General features: G+C 28.4%; 1 protein-coding gene across 2 annotated transcripts in view; it reads right to left on the minus strand.

Annotated features, from left to right (window-relative positions):
- Window positions 1-7: 7 nt before the first annotated feature.
- Window positions 8-22,949, minus strand: part of fws (four way stop) — a 34,691-nt gene continuing 11,749 nt past the window's right edge. For both annotated transcript variants that reach the window (XM_014431980.3, XM_014431981.2), the window contains exons 4-16: window positions 11,298-11,493; window positions 11,085-11,227; window positions 10,641-10,785; window positions 10,021-10,139; window positions 7,326-7,473; window positions 7,122-7,248; window positions 6,877-7,035; window positions 6,643-6,779; window positions 5,093-5,333; window positions 4,905-5,018; window positions 2,978-3,086; window positions 2,358-2,561; window positions 8-438 (exon numbers count right to left, since the gene is read on the minus strand). In XM_014431980.3, the coding sequence (XP_014287466.1) occupies window positions 235-438; window positions 2,358-2,561; window positions 2,978-3,086; window positions 4,905-5,018; window positions 5,093-5,333; window positions 6,643-6,779; window positions 6,877-7,035; window positions 7,122-7,248; window positions 7,326-7,473; window positions 10,021-10,139; window positions 10,641-10,785; window positions 11,085-11,227; window positions 11,298-11,493 (2,046 nt within the window). In that variant the 3' untranslated portion in view covers window positions 8-234. The remainder of the gene's footprint in view (window positions 439-2,357; window positions 2,562-2,977; window positions 3,087-4,904; window positions 5,019-5,092; window positions 5,334-6,642; window positions 6,780-6,876; window positions 7,036-7,121; window positions 7,249-7,325; window positions 7,474-10,020; window positions 10,140-10,640; window positions 10,786-11,084; window positions 11,228-11,297; window positions 11,494-22,949) is intronic.

Raw genomic sequence — 22,949 nt, forward strand, 5'->3', positions numbered from 1 at the left:
CTCCAGATATATTTTAAGAACTTTATTTGTAAATCCTGCCATTTTTTTTCCATTTATTCAATATACATTGTCCTATATATACTTAAATAATAATTTTTTTTTTCACAAATCAATAAAATACTATATGATTAATCATGAAAAATTACAGAATAATGTTATGATCTTATTTCAGTTAAAACTGTATAATTAAAATATGTACATTTCAAGTATTGTAAATAAGTTATAAAGACATAGTTATGCTTTTGTTGAGAGAAATTGTGTAGCTTTTTCAAGGAGTGACTTGATCACTGGATATATATCATCAAATGTTGACAATCCTTGGTCACAAATTGTTTTTCGATACTTTTGCAAGGCACCACTAAGTAGTTCAAGTCGACTGGCTTCATCAGGATGATTGTCAAGCCATTCTGAATAGGCAGCAATAGTCCAATCAACACTCTGCAATTAAATGATATTGTAAGCATTTTCATCTTGAATTTTATAACCTACATTTATATGGTTAGTATATTTTAATTACAAAAAAAAGTTATGCAAGCTAAATTCATTTATTTAAACTAAAAAAAAAAAAAATTATTTGTGCTCATTCATACCTACTCTATATATTGACACCAGTTGTTTTAATTTAATTTCTTTCTAAATATATTTTCTATTCAAACAAATAAATTCAAATTTTCAAATTAAAGTACAATCAGTCCTGGCACCTATTTTAGAGGTTAAGTACTCTACATCAGAAGGCCTTGACAATGCATGCTCAATAAACAGGTAAGATAAGCTGGATAAGAAGTGAATCGACTGGAATATTCACCGTAAATCATCACAGGATAGAAAGTTCACTCTGTAAGATATGCACTTACAGTCATGAAGGGGAGGGCAAATCCTACAGGTATTTGCTGAAGGTCTTGATAAAAAGACAGACAGCCAAGATGAATTAGCTCTCAGTTATATTCCTATAGATTCAGGATTTTGACCAGTAGGAATTAGTATGAAATAAGAACACATTAGTAATATCGCAAATAGTGGAAGAATACACACAACCACATCTAATGTGACTGTTGACTGTTTCCCAAGAGGACTCTTGGTGGTGGACTCTCTTAATGACTGAGTACTCTAGGTTACTCTATACTTCATGCTACTAAGAATCGTAAATATTCTTTTATTTTCTTATTTATTTAAATGATATATTTACAATTACAATGATATTTTACATGGTTTATAATGTTAGATCAAATTATTATCATACAATGTATTGACAATCATGAGGAGCACCACTCTGTCAGTCAACTGATGAAGATGGTAGATCTTGCGATCGCTCACTTGTGCTAAAGAAGCTTACACTCTCTTTCAAATTATCCCACTTCCTGTCTGCCAAATATTAAATCCTATGTTAAAGATCAATTTAAATCGGCATTGAATAAAGACTGGCTCTATTTGGTAGACCAACCGAACAAGCTAAACTAATTAGAGATACAGCAGAATTATGAACAATTGTATCGAAAAAAATAATTTACAACAAGAAGACTGAGAACAGGCACTTGGAACTTGTAGACAGCCACCTAGTGGAAGGAAAGCCTGCACCAGTATGTACTCATGGCCTGCAACATCTAACAATAAAACAAATATTGATGGAACGTGATTTGCCATAGGTATCAAGAAGGAAAAGTGGAATCTACAACCAAGGCAAGACAAAATTCCTTGGGATAAACAACAAAGTTCATAACTAAATAATCCAATAGTTAAAAGGCATTAGCATCTGTATGGTATTGTTAATTATGAAAGAATGGCACCTCTAGCCTAATGTTACAGCACACGGCACCAAAATGTAAAATATATATAAAAGAAAAAATAATTGAGTAAAAAATATTGGGTGGTTAACATTTCACAATTTTTAATATAATATTAATAGTTTTTTCATGACTAACAATTTTTTTTAACAGCCTTTTTATTTTAACCTGTATTTTTAAAAAAGGCACAAAACTTTGCAGAACCAAATTTAAACAAAAAAAATAAAACCTATGATGTGATATGTAGAAAATTGAGGAAAACTGTTTCCTCCTATTTTGTAATAAACAGATATGGTATATTTCATATAGATTTTTTCAAAAAGTCATCTTGAGAAATATGGGTTGATGACCATTGGACAAAAAGTGTTTTTTTTTCCTATTTCTTTTTTTAAATACTTAAATCAAACAGGAATTAAACAATATACAATACATCCACATGCCAATGCAAATAAACCATTTTAATTTCAAATAAATCCGGTCATAAAGCAAACTGACAGGTATGGTTTAAAAGGGAAAAACCAATTCATAAACAACCATTTTCAATTTAAACTTAACTCAAAAACCAATAGTAATTACCTGATGAGGAGATGGAAGTTCAGGTGGACCTCTTGAAATCAGAAATGTTATTATAAGACTGTATGGGATGGCCTGACCAAGAACTGGCGACGCTACAACTTCGCTGATTGGGGCTGTCACGAGAGCTCTAAGTGACCTCAAGGTTCGGTAAACCTTCCCCAATTCGCTCAACTGAGTACACAGGGGGCTTATTGCATCCTCCACCTGTAATTAATAATTAGTTTTAGTTCATTAAATATTAATTTGTTTATTTAAAATTACTAATTTTTTACAATACTACTTCAAAAATAAAAATAGTCGATTCTCTAGGTAGGTTTAATGAAAGGGTAATAACACTAAAATTGAGTATTTTAAATCTAGTGAAAATTAAATAGGCCTTAGTGCTTTCTGCCAAAAAGAAAAAGAAAAAAAAAAAAGAAATTTCATGAGATAAAATATTGCTAACAGACAGTTTTTTTTTCACCAAAATCATTTCTTGGTATGTTCATTAGCATAGCAGTAAATTATTCTGTCTCCCTCTCAAGGGATCTTCTAATACGTGGGAGCAACGGGGAGAGAGAGAGGTATATTAGATAAATTAAAACAAAAATATCAATATAGTATATAATCTATATACTGACAGTTTTGAAGTCTGATAATAGTTTCTTCTGTCCAGAAACACTTATCGGGCGAACTAATGTTGCATTCCTCATAAACAACTCCAAGGTTCTAGAAGAAACTTCAAGACACCTAAACAAACAAAATTGTAAATATTAAATTATGAGTAGATAACTCAGTTATGAGATAACTGAGTTATAACTATAAGATATAACTATCGATAAGGTATAATTATAAGGAAATCAGATAACTCAGTTATAAGAACAAGAGCGATTATAAGGAGACCTCAGATATAAGGGCAACATAATGAGGATAGGTTTGTCAGCCTAAAACATTTTCCCAGCATTAAGAACAAACATCCCTATTATAAGAAAAAAAATAGCTTACTTTAACTCAAACACCAATTTTAGTTTACAGGACAGTTGTAAAGACAGAAGCAGAAAGCCTGAAGGATTACATTCTTGTGGACTCTGATAAATTATCGACCCAAATCCCAAACAATAATGACATCGTTTGGAATATCCTGTTAATAAGCTACAACGATGGATCTGAAGTTGAGGAATAAGAACTGATACTAAAACCACAAGGATGTCGCCAACATTGAGAGACAAACATGATAATAAATAATTATAAGGTTTCTCAATATAACTGTTTATCTACAATTTATTTTGAAAATCATCGATATGCATCCTTGATAATGTTATATTTAATTAGTCAAGTTATCTAAAGGGACTTGATTCTCAAGGAACATGCAAGCTCCTCTTGTAAAGTTAAATACATCACTAGATGCTAGAAAATCCTTGATAAGTTCAGTAAAAGTTCTACAAATGATTAAAAGTCCATAATATAGCTAAAAGGAAGTGCATGGTTTAATAATTGATTTAAATAACTAATTAAACAATAAAATAAGTTGTTGTTTTTTCAATTCTTCATATATTCATGAAGTTTTTAAATAATGTATGCACTAAAACCTTGGAAATTTTTATTTGTTTGAAAGAACAGTTTGGGGCACTAATGTATCCTAGAATTGACTGAATAAGCAGGTTAGATAATTAAAGGGTAGGTGAGAAAAAGTTGAAAATGAAAAATTGATGTCGAAGGACAAATCTTACAGACAACATTTGTGCCACTTGAGAGCTAATTAAAGGTGGTCGCAAGTTGTGTTCAGTGAAAAGTGCCTACCATAACAAAATATAAGATATGCTTATTATTATTAATTAATTATCATATTTAATAATGAAAGAAAGATAGTTTGCCAGCCATCACACATCAATCTTGACTCGGGATAAAGTAGAAGAAATGGGCTGGGGCCCCTCAAGTTCTCTCCTTAAAACCCAGATTTGACCCACTTGACTGGTTTTGGTTCATGCCCTTAAAAGAATTACTTAGAGGAATATGATTCTAAGACAATGAAGAAGTCGTGGAACATGTGTTATTGAATTACAGTATCCTAGAATTGACTGTATAGGCAGGTTAGATAATTAAAGGTGAGAAAAAAATAACAACTTTCCAAAAGCTTCCAAATCAATGACAAAAGTGTGTAAATCATAATAACTTTTTTCCCAATGTATATATAAATGGATTAATCAGTTGGATTAAGTCCTTCCAGGAGGTATCAAAAAAACCTGGATCAAACAAGCCCACTTACTTAATTTTATTTCATGAGAAAATTTAGTTTAGTTTGCACAACTAAGATTTAAACTGATTTATCATTATAAAAAAAACTAATAATTTTTTTTTTTATTTGATAGCATAATATACAACTATAAATATATACTAAGAATATTAAGTATATTTATATAACAAGAATACCATACATAATATTAATATAACTAATTATTATGTATTGATACTATAATGCCTCATATCAAATAAAAATAATGATGATATTGAGAATTCATCCTTATTTCTTCTAGTACAATAATAATATAGAGGTCATAAAACACTCACGACTGTGTAACAAGAGTCAAATTTTGGAATGGTGACAAATATGTTGTAGCAGCTCTTGCTATAAAGGTTTGCAGTTCTCTCATATATAGTGAAGAAGCACCATTATATTCTTTCCTATAAAGAAAAAAGAAATTTAATAGTATGAAAACAAAGACAATTAAAACGTAATTACTACTTCATCAGCTTACAAGTTGTAATCTTCATTATGCATGGTTAGTAGAATGGAATCAATAGCAACAATAACAGAAGCAAGAAGTGGATTGAGGATTTCTTGAGTCAACTTGTCACCATTTTGTAATGCATTTGTGATGCAACATGCGATATTTTTCTTAACACTCAAATTGTTAAGAATGTTTTTCACTTGCTCAGAAAAGTAAAAAACACTATTAGCTATGCTAATATTCAATTCCTGGCTTAAGTTTGGTGTCTCTGAAATAAATAAAAGTGGTTAATTAGATCAGACATAATCACAACCTACTATACAAGGTAAAACTTATTAAAAAATAAATGCATAAATAGATTTCTTGATACTGTATCCTTCATTTTTAATAAATTGGTATTTAAAAACAGAAATATTCTGTCTTGAAAATAAGAAAATTAACTGATTTAACCATTTTTCAAAATGGTTTAGATTAATTTCAGAAATTTATACTTGATAAAAGCAAAAAAGTACAATGAATGGTAATGCCTCTAATTGGCAGTCCATAGTTTTTGATAAAGAAGATCTAACACAACTGTCACAATTGTGAAAGTTTTTTTTGGAGTATAAAATGAGGAATTTCATTAACACAAATAGTGGATCAACAAAATTGGTTTTTTTTTTAAATATCACAATATTCTACCAGTGGATGCTAGATGAATAATTTATAACTTATTCATTAAATAAGAATAACTAAAAGTAACAATAAAATTTCTATGTTTTTTCTATATATATATTATGCCAAAAACAAATATAACAACAAATGTATATTTATAAAAAAAAAAAAAAAGAAGACTAATTAATGTTTATCTAAACAGGAATAGTCATTTATTTCTCAACTATTCTAGAGTTCATATAATTTACTTATATATACTTATATAATTTACTTAATATAATCACTTAAGTTGTGATGTATCGTAAGTCTGAAAAAAATTTTATATCATTTAAAAAAATAAAATAAAAATCAACACAGCATTCTAAAGACGTCTCATTAGAATTCTTGAAGTTAGAAAAACTTATGCGGGTATTCTACAATACAATGGTTGTGGCAAGATGTCTCTGTAAGGATACATTGAATTTTAAAAAATTATATAGTTTGTAAAATGTATTGTTTATTTTTTCAGAAACAGCTTAAGTTTCATAATGTAGCCTCTTGAACAGAGAATATTTCCATTTTTGTCACTTCTGGGAACAATTGATTATAAAGTTAAGATTTTGTGAATCAGAAAAGAAAAAAAGATTTGAATTAATTTTCACAATAAAGGGTACTTCGAATTTTCTTTTATATTCCTAACACCTTGAAACATTGACAAAAAGTTATTTGGTTAAACAGATAAATAAATAATTTACTCAATCGAAGAAATAAGTGAACTTATAAAATTACATCTAAATATAGTATAAAACTTGTTCATATTAATTTTCATTAAAAATTGGAAACGTTAATTCAGTCTTATTGGATGAATAGAATTTTAAATTGATGAATAAATATCACTCGAAACCTTTGACATAATAAAAATCATTTAAAAAAAATTTACATACCTATAACCTGGGATGCTTCAGGTGTGGTAACTATCACTTCCTCTGCTTTCTGACAAAATAGTTTGATCCCTTTAGCAACAACATTTTTTGCAACAGCTTCTGTCAAAGTTGAATCGACAAGAGCAACACTCAGCTCACTGAAATTTATTATTGAAAGTCAATAATGTTTAAGAAACCTGAGCAACAACTGCAGTAATTTTGATTCAATACTTCCATTTAATTACACACACATACTTAGATATCATTTTAACAAGAGCATCAATTTTATCTGAAGATGGAGGATGGATAGGAGTAGCTTCTTTTCCTTCTGAAAACATTTCTCTTACAGTTGTAAGGACAACATTTGTTGACTTAGTTAGGTATGCAGTTTCAAAATCCTTCAAGCAGCTTCCACTAAAATAAAGAGTTAACTTTAAAACCATGATTCCTAGCAATAATCAGCACAATTACTACTAGGAAGATGAATTAAAACAATATACATCACTGGAAAAATAGGTTTAGAACTTCCAGGCAGATTAAGAGTTTGGAGCTTCTTGTGGAAATCCAAATGCATACGAAGTAACTTGGGATACTCTACCTCCAGAGCTTGCTTTGTGTAAGATGATCCTAATTTTCAATAAGAGTTAAGCATTAAGAAAGAAAAACAGAATAATTAACCAGATAGTAGAGTTTGAATATCATACCTTCAGCTGCCTTTAAGAGACTTCTTTTCATAAGTTTATCGACCTCAGACCAAAATAAATAAGCTAAGTCGGATTTTTTTTCATTTTCAGGAAGAGAGAGGCACATGTCACCAATTTTATTATTAAGCACATTTTGTATTAGAGTCATCTAAAAGAGAAAACATAATATTATTATTTTATTATGTATAGAATACTTAATTTACCATTTTTATTAAGGATTATGGTTGAAAATAAACATCAACTATTGAATCATTTCATATGAAATGTCCATTTTTATTTCAGAAATTCAAAGTGGGATTAGTGGAGTTTTGTCGTTTACTAGATTTATATTTACAGATTATAATGAGTAGTTATTAATCCTCTCTTTTGTGATAATATTTACTATCATTCCAATTGGTTGCACATTGTTTAGTATGCCATCAAATACGATCATGGAAATACGTGCTTTTGGAGAAATTGTTTTTATGAGTTTAAACTTGGGAACTTAACAGCCCAAGCTGCAAGAAACATTGCCACGTCTTAAGGGGAAGGTTGTTGTAATGAAGAAACCATTCACTGGAGTTTTGAAACATTTTTGGCTGGTGAGACAGATTTGAATAACCAACCCAGAGGAAGACAACCAGCAATTGATGATGAACTTAGACTTACTGTGGAAGAAAACCCATATCACAGTTAAAGTAGTTGCAGCACAACTGAATGCAAGTGTATCAATACTTTCTTAACACTTATAGCCCATTGGTAAAGTAAAAAATGTAGATCAGTGTTACATCAATATCAATGATATCAAATGTTTCATGATAGACAGTGAAGAAACTCAATGAGCTGCGTTATTAAGTCTTTCCACACCCAACTTATTTGCCAGACTCAACTCCAACAGATTTCCATCTATTCAGAAATATGAATAACTTTCTTAAAGGTAAAATTTTTGAAAATGATTCTTAGGTCAACAACAGGTCAACTTCCATTATTATTATTATAAGTTAAATTCAATTATTATTAAAAGTTATCTATTATATTTATTTACCACATAGTAACTTAAAAAAAAAGTAATATTGACTGTATTGTAGTGGTTCACTTGATTACCATCAAGCAGCCACTAGGCTCACTAGAAAGGGAAGAAGCCTTGCCTGTGGCTCATCATTGTCAGTTATGAAAGTTCATCTTTTCAGACATAAAGAACAGAGGATAAATACTTTTCTATGTTTCTCCTGAGATGACAAGAGTTTTAGATTAATTTACTAACATCTACATATTATAGAACATATGAGTTTCTCATTTATTCTTTTTTTAAACTGTATTTTTCCTGCCAACATGATGCATTCAGGCTCGTACCTGTTCTCCGGAACTCCCTCAAAAAACAGGCATTCATCTCTTACACTTATTTATGGTTCTACCTATTCAAACTGAGGTTTCATTTCGTCACAGAATTATCTCATCCCATGAAGTCTGGAGTTTCATCCCTCTGCTAGTGGTTTCCATTCCTGTGGAGCCTAAGCTTCATATCTGAACTTATTACTGACAGTGTTCAAGATACAACCCTCAACACTACTCGTATTCCGTTTCAATTACTCCTCGCTCTCTCCCTTCTAATGGTCATTACCTTTCTATGAGCATGTCTGGTCAAGGTCTTGTGAGAAATCTAGTGCAGAAAGTTGCCCCCAGATAAGTAGAACACAAAGATCTCTTGACAATATATTTAAATATTAACAATAATAAAAAAAAAATAGATAAGTAAGCAGTATATATTTCCTTAACTACAATTTTTAAAAATTAGATTAAATGAAACATTGTATAATGGCACACATCAACATTGTATTGATAACAAACCAATTTTATTAATAACAAAAGATAAATTTAGTAAGGTATGAGCCAGTTTAAAGTAATAAAAACCCATGTGTTATATTTATAGTTAATTAACAATAAGAAAATTAAATTCTCTAAATATTTCATATTCAATATAATTTATTTATTTGCCTTTGAAAATAATCCATTTTTTTGTAATAATAACAAAGTCCTTTACCAGCAAAAGTGATTTAAATAAACATCACTGAAGACATATTTGGTAGCTGAGAAAACAAGAGTAACATTTAGGTGTTCTCACCTCAGATAAAGAAGTCAGTTCAATTGAAGCCTATGAAGGTTGTTATTTATTTCAATGGTAAACACACAATAGAATCACTATTAGCAAAAAGGACCAATAAGCCCACTTTCTAGACTAATTTCTCCTACTATTACCAGAAACAATACAAGTAAAATAACTTAACTGTTCAAAAATTTGCCAGAGAACACGTAAGTGTTTCAAACATAGTAAAAATAAAGGCCAAAAAATTGAAGCAACAGAGAAATAATTTGAGAAATTGAGGGCTAAATAACCAGATAGTAATCATACAAGGACTTCTTGAGAACTTTTAGAGAAAATTCAGCAGTAAAAAATAAAGAATTAGTGAGGTAACTGAAATTGATTCATTCCTCCACTTCTATATTAAACGGAGGATAACTCTTTGAAATGAGGCTCCTGTGTGAACTGATCCATGACTCACATTAAAGATAATTTATTTTCGAAAATAAAATTAGATGATTATTAATAATACTTATAATATACTTTTAAAGAAAAACAAGAAGGTTATTCCTAAAATGTCCCACCACTTCATATACATGGAAAATTAGGCAATTGACTGATAAAGCAATTGATTACCTGACAACACATAGGGTAAATAGTAGAGTTCAAAGTATGTTCCCAGGACGACCATAGTTTGTTACGGAAATACTGAATATTGGTTGGTATGTTGACGCCAGAGACCCTACCAGCTCCTCCTAAATTTCAAAAATCAAAAATAATATAAGCAACATATAGTCATAATAATACATTATAATAATATAAAAATAATACAAGCAATCATAATATTAACCTATTTCATGGCAAAAGTATGAATAAATTAAAGTTACTTTTATAAATCTCGTAACAGTATTTCATAAATAAGTAAATATTTTAATGAAGAATTAAAATAATGAAGGCAGAGGAAAGTGTATGAGTCCCACAAATCATAAAAATCAATCCACAGTTTCACAGCACCCTTTTACAATTGCTTAATTTAGAAATAATAATAATAATAAAATGATTTTGATAATAATTAATACTGGAATAAAAATAATTAGATAATAAGTTCTAGCATCAAAATAAACATTTTGAAAAAATAAGATTTTAAATTTATAATAAAAAATCACATCATGGAAATGTTTTCTTTAAAAATAATTTTAATACAGAAGTGGCAGAAAATTAGAGCATAAAAGTAATAAAAAAGAAAGCAAGGATACCTCTCGCTGTTGTAGGAACTAAAACATTCATATCAAGAGCATTTTTCATACCACTCTTAACTTGTTTTATAGCCTCTTCCATCAAAGCATTAACTTCTTTTTCAGCTATATTTAATTTAATCATGATTTCTACACCAATAGCTACCTAGAATTTTAAAAATATATATATAATTTAACAATTTGCAGTCTGCACAGATTTAGTTCTAATTTTACTATGTAACATTTTCCTTTTTTTTTTTTTTTTTAATAAAAATGCCAAAAGCAGGATTTAACATAGCTCCTCTATTTAAGAGATATAAAAAAAATTTATGTGGCGACATGACACCAATGTGTTATCACTGGCAACGAACATTTGGTTTGCATGTGACAACCCATTGGTGTCACCAGACATGGGATTATTAAAATATGGAAGTATTATATTCTAGTTTAATCTTAAATACTAACTTGATTTTGATCTAAGCCTAGTAATCCCTGTTGTACTATTTTTAGAGCTTTCTGTTCAACTGCAGCTCTTTCTTTCTTTATCTGCCTTTCCTCTGATTCAAGAATGTCTAACCCAGAAAGATCTACATCCTGGTATAGCTCTCCTAAATTTAATACAAAATGTTTATAAATGACATCGATCAAATTTACTTAAATGAAATAAGATTTTCATACCCAATTCAGAAATTATATGGGCTGTTCTGAGAGGATCTAGTCCAGGAAGCCTTTTCACAAGTTGTTGTATTCTAGCAGCTCTTCTAAGCAAATCAGAAGTAGCATGAAGTCTTGATAAAACAAGTGTTTGAGTTTCAATCCGATTGAAAGGTTCAACAACTTTCATCCTCACTCTTTCAACAGAGCTTAAAAGACTCTAAAAATTAAGGAAATAATTGTTATTCCTATAAATAAGCAATAAAATAAAATAAATATAAGAAGATGGTCAGGGTTGCGGTCAAAAAAAGATAAAATAGTTTATAACTATTTTAATCTCCTAATTATTTGTTCTTTTTTTGACCGCAATCCTGACCATCTTCTTATATTTAAATTTTTATGGTCAACTATATATACATATAAATAAAATAAAATCATTGCAGGTTTAGTAAATGATTCTCAACTTTTAAGGTAAACAATAACTGACATGTGGACAATGCTATTGTATATAAGCAGTTTTAATGTATTAATTAATTAGTGGACTTTCCCTTCACGTTAAGTGAGATAACATAAAAATATACATTTAAGTTGATGTTTCTGAATGCTTTTGTCATAGTTTAACATAGAAAAATAGTGAATATCTAATGGCGGCCTAGATATAATGAGAATCTTAAAATGGAAAATTTGGACATAAGGTAAAGAAAAAAACATACATTCAATATATACAAATAGCATAAAGTTGTATAAACATACCCAAAATTTAAAAAAAAAACAGGTCTGTTTAACAGGGATAGGTGCATTATAGAAGGTTAAAAATTCAATACTTATAAATCACAACTATATGATATTTTAATGAAGTTCTAAAAACCTAACATATAGTACAATTCCGCTATATTTATTAATGGATTTATTTTAAAAGCACAATAACTTGTCTTCCAAATTCAATATATGGGTCATGATTTCACTTCCTAAAACCTCAATAATAAAACAATCAAAATCTAGAACAGTCATAAGAAATTCATTCCTACTTAGTGGTATAGCACCTTCACTAGTACGGTGTGCAGGAGTACCTTTGACTATGGTTTTAAAAAATGTAATAATGAGGGAGTAAAGAGTAAGTGAAGGAATGAAGGAAAAACATTTGGATGTACAGTTTTTATTTTATTTCTTTTCACAGACTACAATAAATAATTAAGTGTATTTTTTATAGAATCCTCATATAATAACTGACTATATCAGTTAGTGAATTGAAACAAACAATTAATTGTAGATTGAAAAAGAATTTTTAAAGTGCCATATCTAGGGATCACAAATGATGGAGTGAAAAAAAAACAATATTTTATTTTTTAATTAGAAACAATAATTATATTAAAAACAATAATCTGTTATTTACTACTTATAAATCTATTTTGGAAGTAAAATATATCCTTCATAGTAGAACAAAAGGAGTGGAGTAGTTGTTATGACTTATTTCTCCAAAGACTGGCGCTCACATTAGGGGTTGAAAATGGATTGGACATATCAGTTACAGATAGAGTATATTGACAGATGGAGAAAGAAATATAAAATCAACATTGACCCTCCTTTTACATAGCTAAACTACCTAAGACAGAGAAAAAATAGTATTTGATTAAAAAAAATTAATTTATAGTTCTAGATTCCTTAAAACATGGAAACGTGATTATTAAAACTTTCTTACTGATATATTCATAGCTGGAGTTCCCTATTTCTGACTACCTCAAATTCAAAATTGATAAATCTTTAAATTTTTGTAGTGATTGATTCAGAATCATGAGGAGTGGTAAGAATTTAAAAATTACAGTATCACTGAATTTATAGTGTAACCATAACCAGAGTAAATAAAAGTTAATTTTAAACTGCATTTGCAGTTTCGTTAGTTTTGGTATATGAATGATAAGTATATTATTTTGTGGTTTTGAGCTTATTCCTTTCTCCTTGCCAATATCTTTTCAAAAAACCCGACATTTTTATCTTTTTATGAACTTTCATTTCAAATCACTTCTTAGAATAAAATTTAACAAAGATGAACTGAACCCCCAAATATGAAATATAGTAAAATTTATGAAAATCTGTAGATTCATTTTTAATAAAAGGTTTTAGTAAAAAAAAAACATTGATCTCGGAAATTTTGGTTAATTTTATTTAAGTAGAAAGCATATTAAATAAAAAATTATATAGATAAATAAACATTAATTTTTCCATGTATCTGAAGATCTCCTGGTTTGAAATTGATAACTTGATATAATATATTTAAAACAAATACTACATCTTTAAAGCTCGCTTAAGCTAGCAAATTAAAGTTGGTTCAATTATTTGTAAAAAAACTTGTTTAACTGTCCTAAACATTTGAGATCAAAAATATTTTTATTTCAAATAATAATTTTCGTGATTCAGTCAGGTGAGATGTATTTATATGTCAAATAATACCTGTAATTATTTTTAAAATCTGGTAGGACAAAAAGAATAGAAATTGGAGGATTCCATATAAGGTAGTGTCAAATGTCAGTGTAATAATTAATTAATACTTGTCATTTTATTTCAGTGGGATATAGAAGAATATTTATAATGCTTTTAAATGATAAAGTGTAGAACAGTGATGATTGAAAGAAATATAGACCTGAAGTCAATCTTATTAAAAATGGGCTCTTTTATTAAAATCTTTCACGCAGAGAAAGATAGGATTAATTAAAAATAGTGAACTCGTGGTACTGTTAAGTTGATTCTTACAGAGATTACTTGATTTTGAAGAAAATATCATATGAGCTTTTTTGTTTTATTTTCTTTTTTTTTGGAACAAAATAAGTTAATATTATTGTAGGAAAATGATCTGGATGGCGGTTAAAAAGGCATTAAAATAGCAGAAAAACTATTTACTAGTAACTAATATTTCGTCCTATATTCAGGGTTTCATCATGGCTGGGTCCTGAAGGTAGAATAAAATAAAATAAAAAAGTTAATATTAGTTTTAGTAATATTATGTGTAGTAATAATAATTAAATAATAGTTTAACTAATGAAAACCTTAAAATATACGAGAAAAATTGACCAGCAAAACAATAAAAAATAATAAATACAAAGAATAATTTTTCAATTGTAGCACATTCCGAGACAGTATTTTTATACAATTTGTTTAATCTGGTTTTGTTTCTAATCATTTAACCAAGTATTTTTCCAAGTTGGTGCATTGGGAACAAATAAACATATTTATTCATACTTGAAGACTAGATAGGAAAAAGTCAAACTCAGATTTCACCCATTTTTAGGAAAATATTTTTTTTTCTAAAGTCAAAAGTGGGAGGTAACAAATGTAATAACAATACATAAATAACAATAAAAAATAAATAAAACTCCTGTTAAGATGTACAGAACTGTGGGAAAATGTTGGGAGGCAAATTGCACAGAATGTTACCTACTTTATTATACCTGATAGCCTTAAGAAGAACCAATTCTCATTATCTCATTGCATCTGTATGTGCAAAAAACATTTTTAATTAAAATATATTTTATATGCAAGGAAGATGGTCCGGCTGTGGTAAAAAAAAACAAAAAACACAAATAGTAATAAAAACTATTGATGAGAGCCGACATTCCACCCCACGTTACAGGGCTTCATCAGTGTTAAAAGATATCATTTAAATTTTCTGTTATCTTAATAGTATATTTTAGTGATATTTTACGTCTTTTGTAAAATAAAATAAAAATATATTAACTGTTATTGGAAATTGAACAGTAAAATGTAAATATCGTGAAAAATATTTGAAAAAGTTGATTAATATCAATAGTGTGGATAAAATATTATTTTGATGATAAAAAAAATTTGTTAAGTTTTATACGTAAAAAGGCATATATAATTTATTTCGTAAGTCTCAATAAGAATGATTTATAATTTATAAAAATTCTTTTGAAATATAGAGTTATTAGACATTTTGAATAGCATATGAATGCATTGTGTTGGTAAATAATATTTATTTAATTATTTGGATGTAAAATAAATATTTCATAATTTTAAGTTATAAATGTAAATATTTCAGTATTGTATAATTGGGATGATTTTTTTAAGACATTGGGACAATGCAGTATATATAACAACACATATAAAACAAGCGCTGATGGTCATTCACTTATGATTAGTGAAACACACCAACAATTCGAACTTATAAAATTTGTTATCTTACATATATGAAATGGATTAAGTTTTTAAAGACAATTATTTTAAAGTTAAAGAGATAGCAAAGTGACAAAAAAAGAAAGAAGACTTTTATTTATTGAACTTTTTAGCGAATACCAGGCACTGAGAAACCGCAACTAATCAGTCTCTTCTTAGAACTCATACAAGCAAGATGTATATATATATTAGGTGTATGATTCTGGCCAGGAAAAGTTGATTTATTTTAAAAATATAGAGCATTTTTGCTCATTTATAAAAATTACTAAGAGTCAAATATAATAATTTTAAAGACAGAAGTAAACATTGAAATGTTTAATTAAATTTAATTAGTGATCATGACCCAATAAATACAATAACTTTCAAACTCAAGTATTTAAAGATAATTACCAAAGTGATTACAGAGTAATTCAGTAAGTGAAGTAGTGAAATAGAAAATTACTAAGAAGTAATTTCATTTCTTACATAAATAAATTATGCTTTCTCCTATATTTCAAATATTCCTGGAATGAATCAACAATAGAGCTAAACTTTTAAATTAAAAATGTTTACATAACATAAAGTTTTGCTTTCATGATTTAAATCAACCCAATTTTGATGTAATTCAAATGTATTGCGGATCGATCAAATGAAAAATATAACCATTAAATAAACATAACAATATACTTCAAACGATAAAACAATACAAATTTTAAAGAGAAAGTATACCTAATAAAAATATTTTATTCAAGAAAACCCCTAATTTTTTAAAAAAATTTCCATTCCATGCTCATTATCTTGGAAACTATCAACAAATACCTTTTTCTAAGTATAGTAAATTTGCTCAAATTTGATCCTTAATTGAACTCTGTGTATTTAATAGTACCAAGGATAAAACTTTTCCAAATACAGAATTTCTTTTGAAAAACCAAAAATTATGACTTTGAGACTTAATTTTGGCAAACATCATGGAAACTGTGACAACGATAATCATTATAAACTATTTTAGAGTGAATTAAACAAATTTGACTTTGAGGACTTTTATACGTTTGTAAGTTTGATAGTTCCTTCGATATGAAATTATTCTCAAGATGAATCATTTTTGATGAATGTATGACAATACCAAACCCTATTGGAGTGATAGATTGTTTCAAAGATATTGAGAATGGAATGAAAAAAAAAACAAAAATTTTAGAGTTTTTATAGAATGAAATAAACTTCTAGATGTATGCCGAAGTCACAAGGTTAGTTTTTTAATGTCAATCCAAGCCATATTAACATATCAAAAATTCAGAGCAAGCCGATCTTTTGTACTTCAAAACGGCTTCATTTCCTTAACTATGATTTATCAAAATTTCAATGTAGAACATAGTGAAATCAGTGATTATGTCTTTTTCCTTCATTTACTATTTTTTTTTATATTTATGTACAAAAAAGTATATTTTTGTTCTTATTGGTTTTCATCAACTAAGAAAATATACACAAATATTTAGTAGATAAAAATTTCTTTTCTAAGGAAAAGAATTAGGCTCCTTTTTTTTGTGAGATTACTTATTATCCTTCATTTTAAGCAAGTAAAAAATGATTTTAATTATTTTTCTTCTTAACCTCAACAACTCATTTATTTAATATGTCATAATTTTGAAAATAATAATATATTCACACAAGGCCCAGAAGTGGACTGCAAGAGCATTGGGATTGAGCTGCGGAAAGGGTTCGGCAGCACATAATTTATGAGAAGCTATTTTTAAAACTGCTTTATAGTTTACTTTACTCATATTTTAGTGTTAGCTAAAAGGTTTTAACTGGTAATAAAATTATTACAGTGCCTTGGTAAGCAGTTTTAAGCAACCTATTTATCAAATATTTTCAGGGGGGACCCCATTCGTCAAGAGTGAGGAGTGTGAGCCGTGGTCCATTATCTGGCTTAGTGGGTTGCGGACTTCTCTGAGTTGGGAAACACTGATATAATTAGATCAGTGAACTATTCTTAACTTTGCAGAATAGAATAATTTAATTTCACTTAAATTTACTTATTAATATTGAATTTTTTCTGTGACAGAAATTAATCATCCTATTCCAATTTTGTTTGCTATCTATATAAGGGCTGTATAATGTATATTGCATTTTATGAAAAGGAAACTAGCTCAGAGTTAAAACTGTCTCAGTGAACATAGAATTTGAAATGTTAAACATCTAGGATTTATAAGTAGGTGGCATCTTATTAGACAGCTTTGCAATGAGTTTGATTACTTCTACAGAATAAATGCCCATCGTGTCTTTAAGCTTCTTAAATTATTCAGGAAGTGATTAAGCACAAATTTCAGCAAACACTATCCATTATAATAATTCTATAATTACTATTACAATTTTTAATATGACAGTGATGTTTAAAAACCAAAATTCTTAATTGATACATTTTAGCTGCATATAACAATTTCAATGACAAACCCTTAGGATCTTAAATATAATTCAAAACATGTTAATTACATTGAATACATAGGTAAAAAAATATAAAGTCTGTTAACTTAAATATGAAGGTCTAAGTAAAGATAGAGATACTAACTGTACCTCATGCAGCCGGCCAGTTAGTCATTTCCAAATTTCATTTTCAAACCATTTCCGATCACAAGCGGTTTAAGTTTTGGAAAATTAGAGAAAAGAAATAAAGCAAGAATTTCGAGTATTATACTCATATTCATTGAGTATCTTTGACTTCATTTTAGATGATTTCTTCCCTGAAGTTGATATGTTTTTAGACTTGTTTTTCTTGCTTTACGAGGATACATCTCAATCAGTCACAAAAATGCTATCAGCTTACTCTACCCTCTTATAAATATTTCTTATTTACAAACTATATTCAATTTATTTATATTTACAATATTCATATTTATCTATTTTTAGATCATATCATGGTTAAATAGTTCTTATCCTAATGCATGTTATTTCCACTTTTCTTGTGATAATGTGTAATCTAAAAACCAATCAAAGGAAATGTCACAACTTCCTCTCAGTTCAACTCCTTCTCAAAAATATAATTGCTGAATACCAGCAGTCAGCTCTCCTTCAACTCAGAGAACCTCAAACTACAAATCCATTGATATTCCAGTAATAAATGGTAGAGGGTTATTATAAATTGTACTAAACAATTAGAACTAGTGGTTTGTAGAGTTTGTCATAATTCATGTTCACAAGTCATTGTCATTAAATCTTGTAACTGCCACTGGTGAATACAATTCTTAATCTTGTTAGGGTGATAAGCAAAGCAAAAAAAAAAAAAGAAATGCTGTCAAGTATGAAATCATTTTGCAATTTCGCTTTAAATGCATATCATACCATATACTTACTGAGGTATGGAACATGAATGTCTATTTTCAATTGATGATTTTTCAGTATTGGTACAAATGAATCAGATTTTGTGAAAGGATTTCAGATACTAGATTTAATTTTCAGAAATATTAAAGTTCATGAGCATACTTGAACAAAGAGGTGGAAATTAAAGCAATTAATGGAAGATTACTGATTGACTGTGTGCATCAATGAATGGAATATGGTCCGGGTGCGGTCAAATAAAACTCAAATAGTAATAACTATTTTAATTGAGGCAACGTTTCGCCCCACGTTGCAGGGCTTCGTCAGGGCTGTTTTGACGGAAGTCAAAGTCAGAGTGGAACGTGGGGTCAGAAACGTGGAGCGAAACGTTGGCTCAATTAAAATAGTTATTACCGCACCCGGACCATATTCCATTCATTAAAACAATTAATGTCTTAATTTCTAATAGCATAAATGAAAATCAACCCTCATCTATTAATGAGCTTTCTAAAGATATTTATACAAACAGTTTATTCCAAATATGACTACATATTTGTTCAACGAAGATTTTTAGGGACCAGTAGAAGAAAACCATTAGTATTCTCAAGAGAAATTAATTCCTAAAATTTCATATTATAAGGAAAAAACAGAAGCTACAATGAAAAGCAGTTATTTCTAACAAAGTAAAACCACACTCTGGAAGCTTTCTAAATAATTAAGGGGCTCTATCATCAATAGTCGAAAAGAAAACCCAAAGGAAGATTTGACGATAAAGAATGGTATGGAATGGTGACTAATTTTTTTAAATACTTATTTGCTAGATAATAGAGAAAGAAACAATGATCCATTTAATTTGTGGAACTTATGAAAGAAATCTTATCATCAAAAGGTAAATCATCAATATGAGATAAATTGGCCAACAAACTGAATAAGCATCCCTCTGAGTCAAACAAGTTATATTTCTTTCTTTTTTTTTTTTTGAAGGATAAGATGGTCCAGATGGTAAAACCAGAAACATATTCAAAAATATTTACTTGAAACCAACATTTCAACAAATGTTAGAGGTCTTCATCAAGGCTTGGTTCAATAGGGAAGGCAGGGAGCTCACAAGGAGAGTTGGCAGTGTCCTCCTTCACTAACAGTTTTTGCGAAACTGTGGAGAATAGGCCGCAACAAATTTAATCAGTAATAAATGCTTAAGGAAATACCTATATTTAAATGAAAATCTGTGTATTTTTTAATATTAGTTTAAAAAATACACAGTGTATATGGTGTGAATGTGTTATATAATGTCTGAATTTATATGACAGAATGTAATACTATACAAAAAAAAAAGGTAAACAATAAACGAGTCTAAAATAAAAGTTAATTTTTTTTTTTATTATAATTTTTAGTTATGCATTATATTTATACTTTATTTCTTTAACTTTTTTTTTGTCAAATATTGATTATTATATGTTCAGAACCCAAAACAAATAAAAGATGGCCATTTTTTTTTCCAAGTACAATGTAGAATGGTTCTAAATAAGATTGCCCATAAGAGTTCAAAACCCAAGTATCTTAATAAGCTGAAGTGTCCAACTTATGCACACATGTAACATTGCCATAACAACTTTACACATACATATAGACCTGTGGTTCCTAAAGTGGGTGTGCCAGGGGTATGCTACTTTCTCAAACTATCACAAAGAAAAATATTAAAATAGCAAAGCATGGAGCATTTTTTTTTTTTATTTTCCTACATACTCAACTGCATTGTGATGACATTTGTACATTATTATAGTTCGACATGGGTGTTGTGAAGTTTTTAGACCAACAAGGGGGCCACAAATGTTTTAGTCGAAAAAGGGTACAATGACGAAAAATGTTTGGGATGGGACAACACAAAACTTGTTTAAGTCAAATTTTATTTCCCTTTAAACAATTAATAATTGTAAGAGACATAATTCTTTGAATATGTCTATAAGAAATGAGACTGAGGAACCAACAAATTCAGAGGTTACGATTTTAAATGTTACTTCTATTTGCTTTGTAACTAATACCTATACTACCTTGTACAGGACTAATGATTTTTGCCGTATTTCCTGGAAATCGATAGATTTGTATACTGTATCGTATCAGAGGTATTTGAAATAAAGTTAAGGTGCATTTTATATTTGTTTGAAAAGTACTAGTACATAGTTTAGGGAATGTCTGATATATATTTTCACCACTTTGAGCACTTCCGGCAAGTTCCTTTTGGATAAAATTTGAAATTTAGGGTTGTTGAATAGGGAGAAAAGTAATCTCAAAGTGAGGATAAATTTCAGTTAAAATTTTGTCATGTCCTAATGTTATTTTCATTTTTTAAAGGTTTTTGATGTTTTTCTTACCTAACTAAGTTACAGGGTCGAAAATTTATGTGCGAATTGACTTGAAAAGTGCATGTTAGGTATCTTAATTTTATCAGCTTATCTACCAATTGTTCATTAATACAGCCCCTTCTGATGGTAGAGGGTTGGAAATTTCTAGAATAATTGGGTTGGTGTAAGAGAATGGCTTTTCATGGTTCTCAATTTTTTTTGTTGTAATTAATGAAATAATTACACCACAAGTAATCTGTTTTTCACACCAAGATGAGGTGAAAATAGGACTTTAGGTGTGAGAAGATCTGCTGCTCAAGATTATTTTTTGTATAGTTTACATTACTATATCCTGACTAATCATTCTTCACTCCTTTCTACTTATTCTACTTAACACCCTATTTCCATGTTTCTCATTATCCAATCATATTCCCAGATCGAAAGATTTTATTTATTAGATTATAAGGTCCTTCTGAGGACACCATAAAAATCCATATGGCTGATATCATCACATAACAGGGTTATAATCTAGTAATAAGTATTTGTAGACATCCATAAAGCATTAAAAACAATGTGAAAATAAGTATTCTAGAATAATAACATAACTTAAAGAAAAAGATAGGAATTTGTTTTGGTAATAGGTGGTATAAAACTGTAATTAAGTAAATTATGAGCAATAAAATCTATCAACCAACATTATACTGATTCCGTTAGTAATGATTTAATTGATTTTTTGGAATTTCAAATATTTATGTTGTAAGAAAAGTACAGTGCTGACATGATCAAATAAGTGACAATGGTTCTCCTATAGTAGTATTTGTCTTCAATTAAAAATAATTATGTCTTCAATTATGAGATAATGAAAATTATGTCATAAATTAGAAAAATAAATGTTTAAAACAAATAACTAGTTGAAGAATAATGTAAAAATTTATAATAATAAATATTTGTTTAAGTAATTCTGTAGTCGACCTAAATGAATAACAAAAGAGAAGAGATTAACAATCTATAGAACAGTACGAAAACCCCATTACTTTAGACAAAGCAGTCCAATATTGAATGATTCACGGACACATAAGGTTATTAGTCCAGTATTGCTCCAGTAGTAAACATATGCAGTTCGTGTAAAAACCAGAGTATTTTTGAGTTATAATATGTGAGGTACATTGTTATGCCCAGTAACAATTGAGTGTTAATCAAATAAAGTTATTAAGTGAATGGCAGAAATAATAGTGTTGTGATACAAAAGCATAGTAGCTAAATTGATGAAGAACAGTGGACTTCTTCAACACAATTATAACCTTAGCGGTAATTTTCCAACTGTAAAACATCATGAGGAACAACCAACAATTAAGGAAGAGGACAACAAAGGTTAAATCATAATTTATTATGTTTAATTTTAAAACAATTTAATACGGCCTATTCCCAAACAAAATTAAATTAATCCGGTGGTTTTATGCTTGTTTTATAAGATCACTTTTTTTAGCTTTAATTTTAAATTTAAATAGTTAGAATCTGAAATAAACACAATTTGTTCAATTATGGGTTTATTTTATTCTTTAAATTTGATATTTAAAATAGCTATGAAAAATATTCTTACTAACAAAAGCTTTATTAAAAAATATATATTTTTATGTCTATTCTTAACAATTAATTAATATAGATAAGTAAGAAAAGAATTCCACAATATATATACTGTAAAAAAAAAATATGCTTTATATTATAAATATAAAATATAATTTAGAATTTTATCAAAATTAAATTATAAATAAAACTTATTAGTTTCTAAAGAATTAAAGTAAACAGAACAATTAATTTTTGGTCCCTTCATTCAACAATAAAAAATGGCTTGATACAG

Source organism: Halyomorpha halys, unplaced genomic scaffold, assembly GCF_000696795.3.
Source record: "Halyomorpha halys isolate HHAL.00 unplaced genomic scaffold, Hhal_1.1 Scaffold1017.1, whole genome shotgun sequence".
Lineage (NCBI taxonomy): Eukaryota > Metazoa > Arthropoda > Insecta > Hemiptera > Pentatomidae > Halyomorpha > Halyomorpha halys.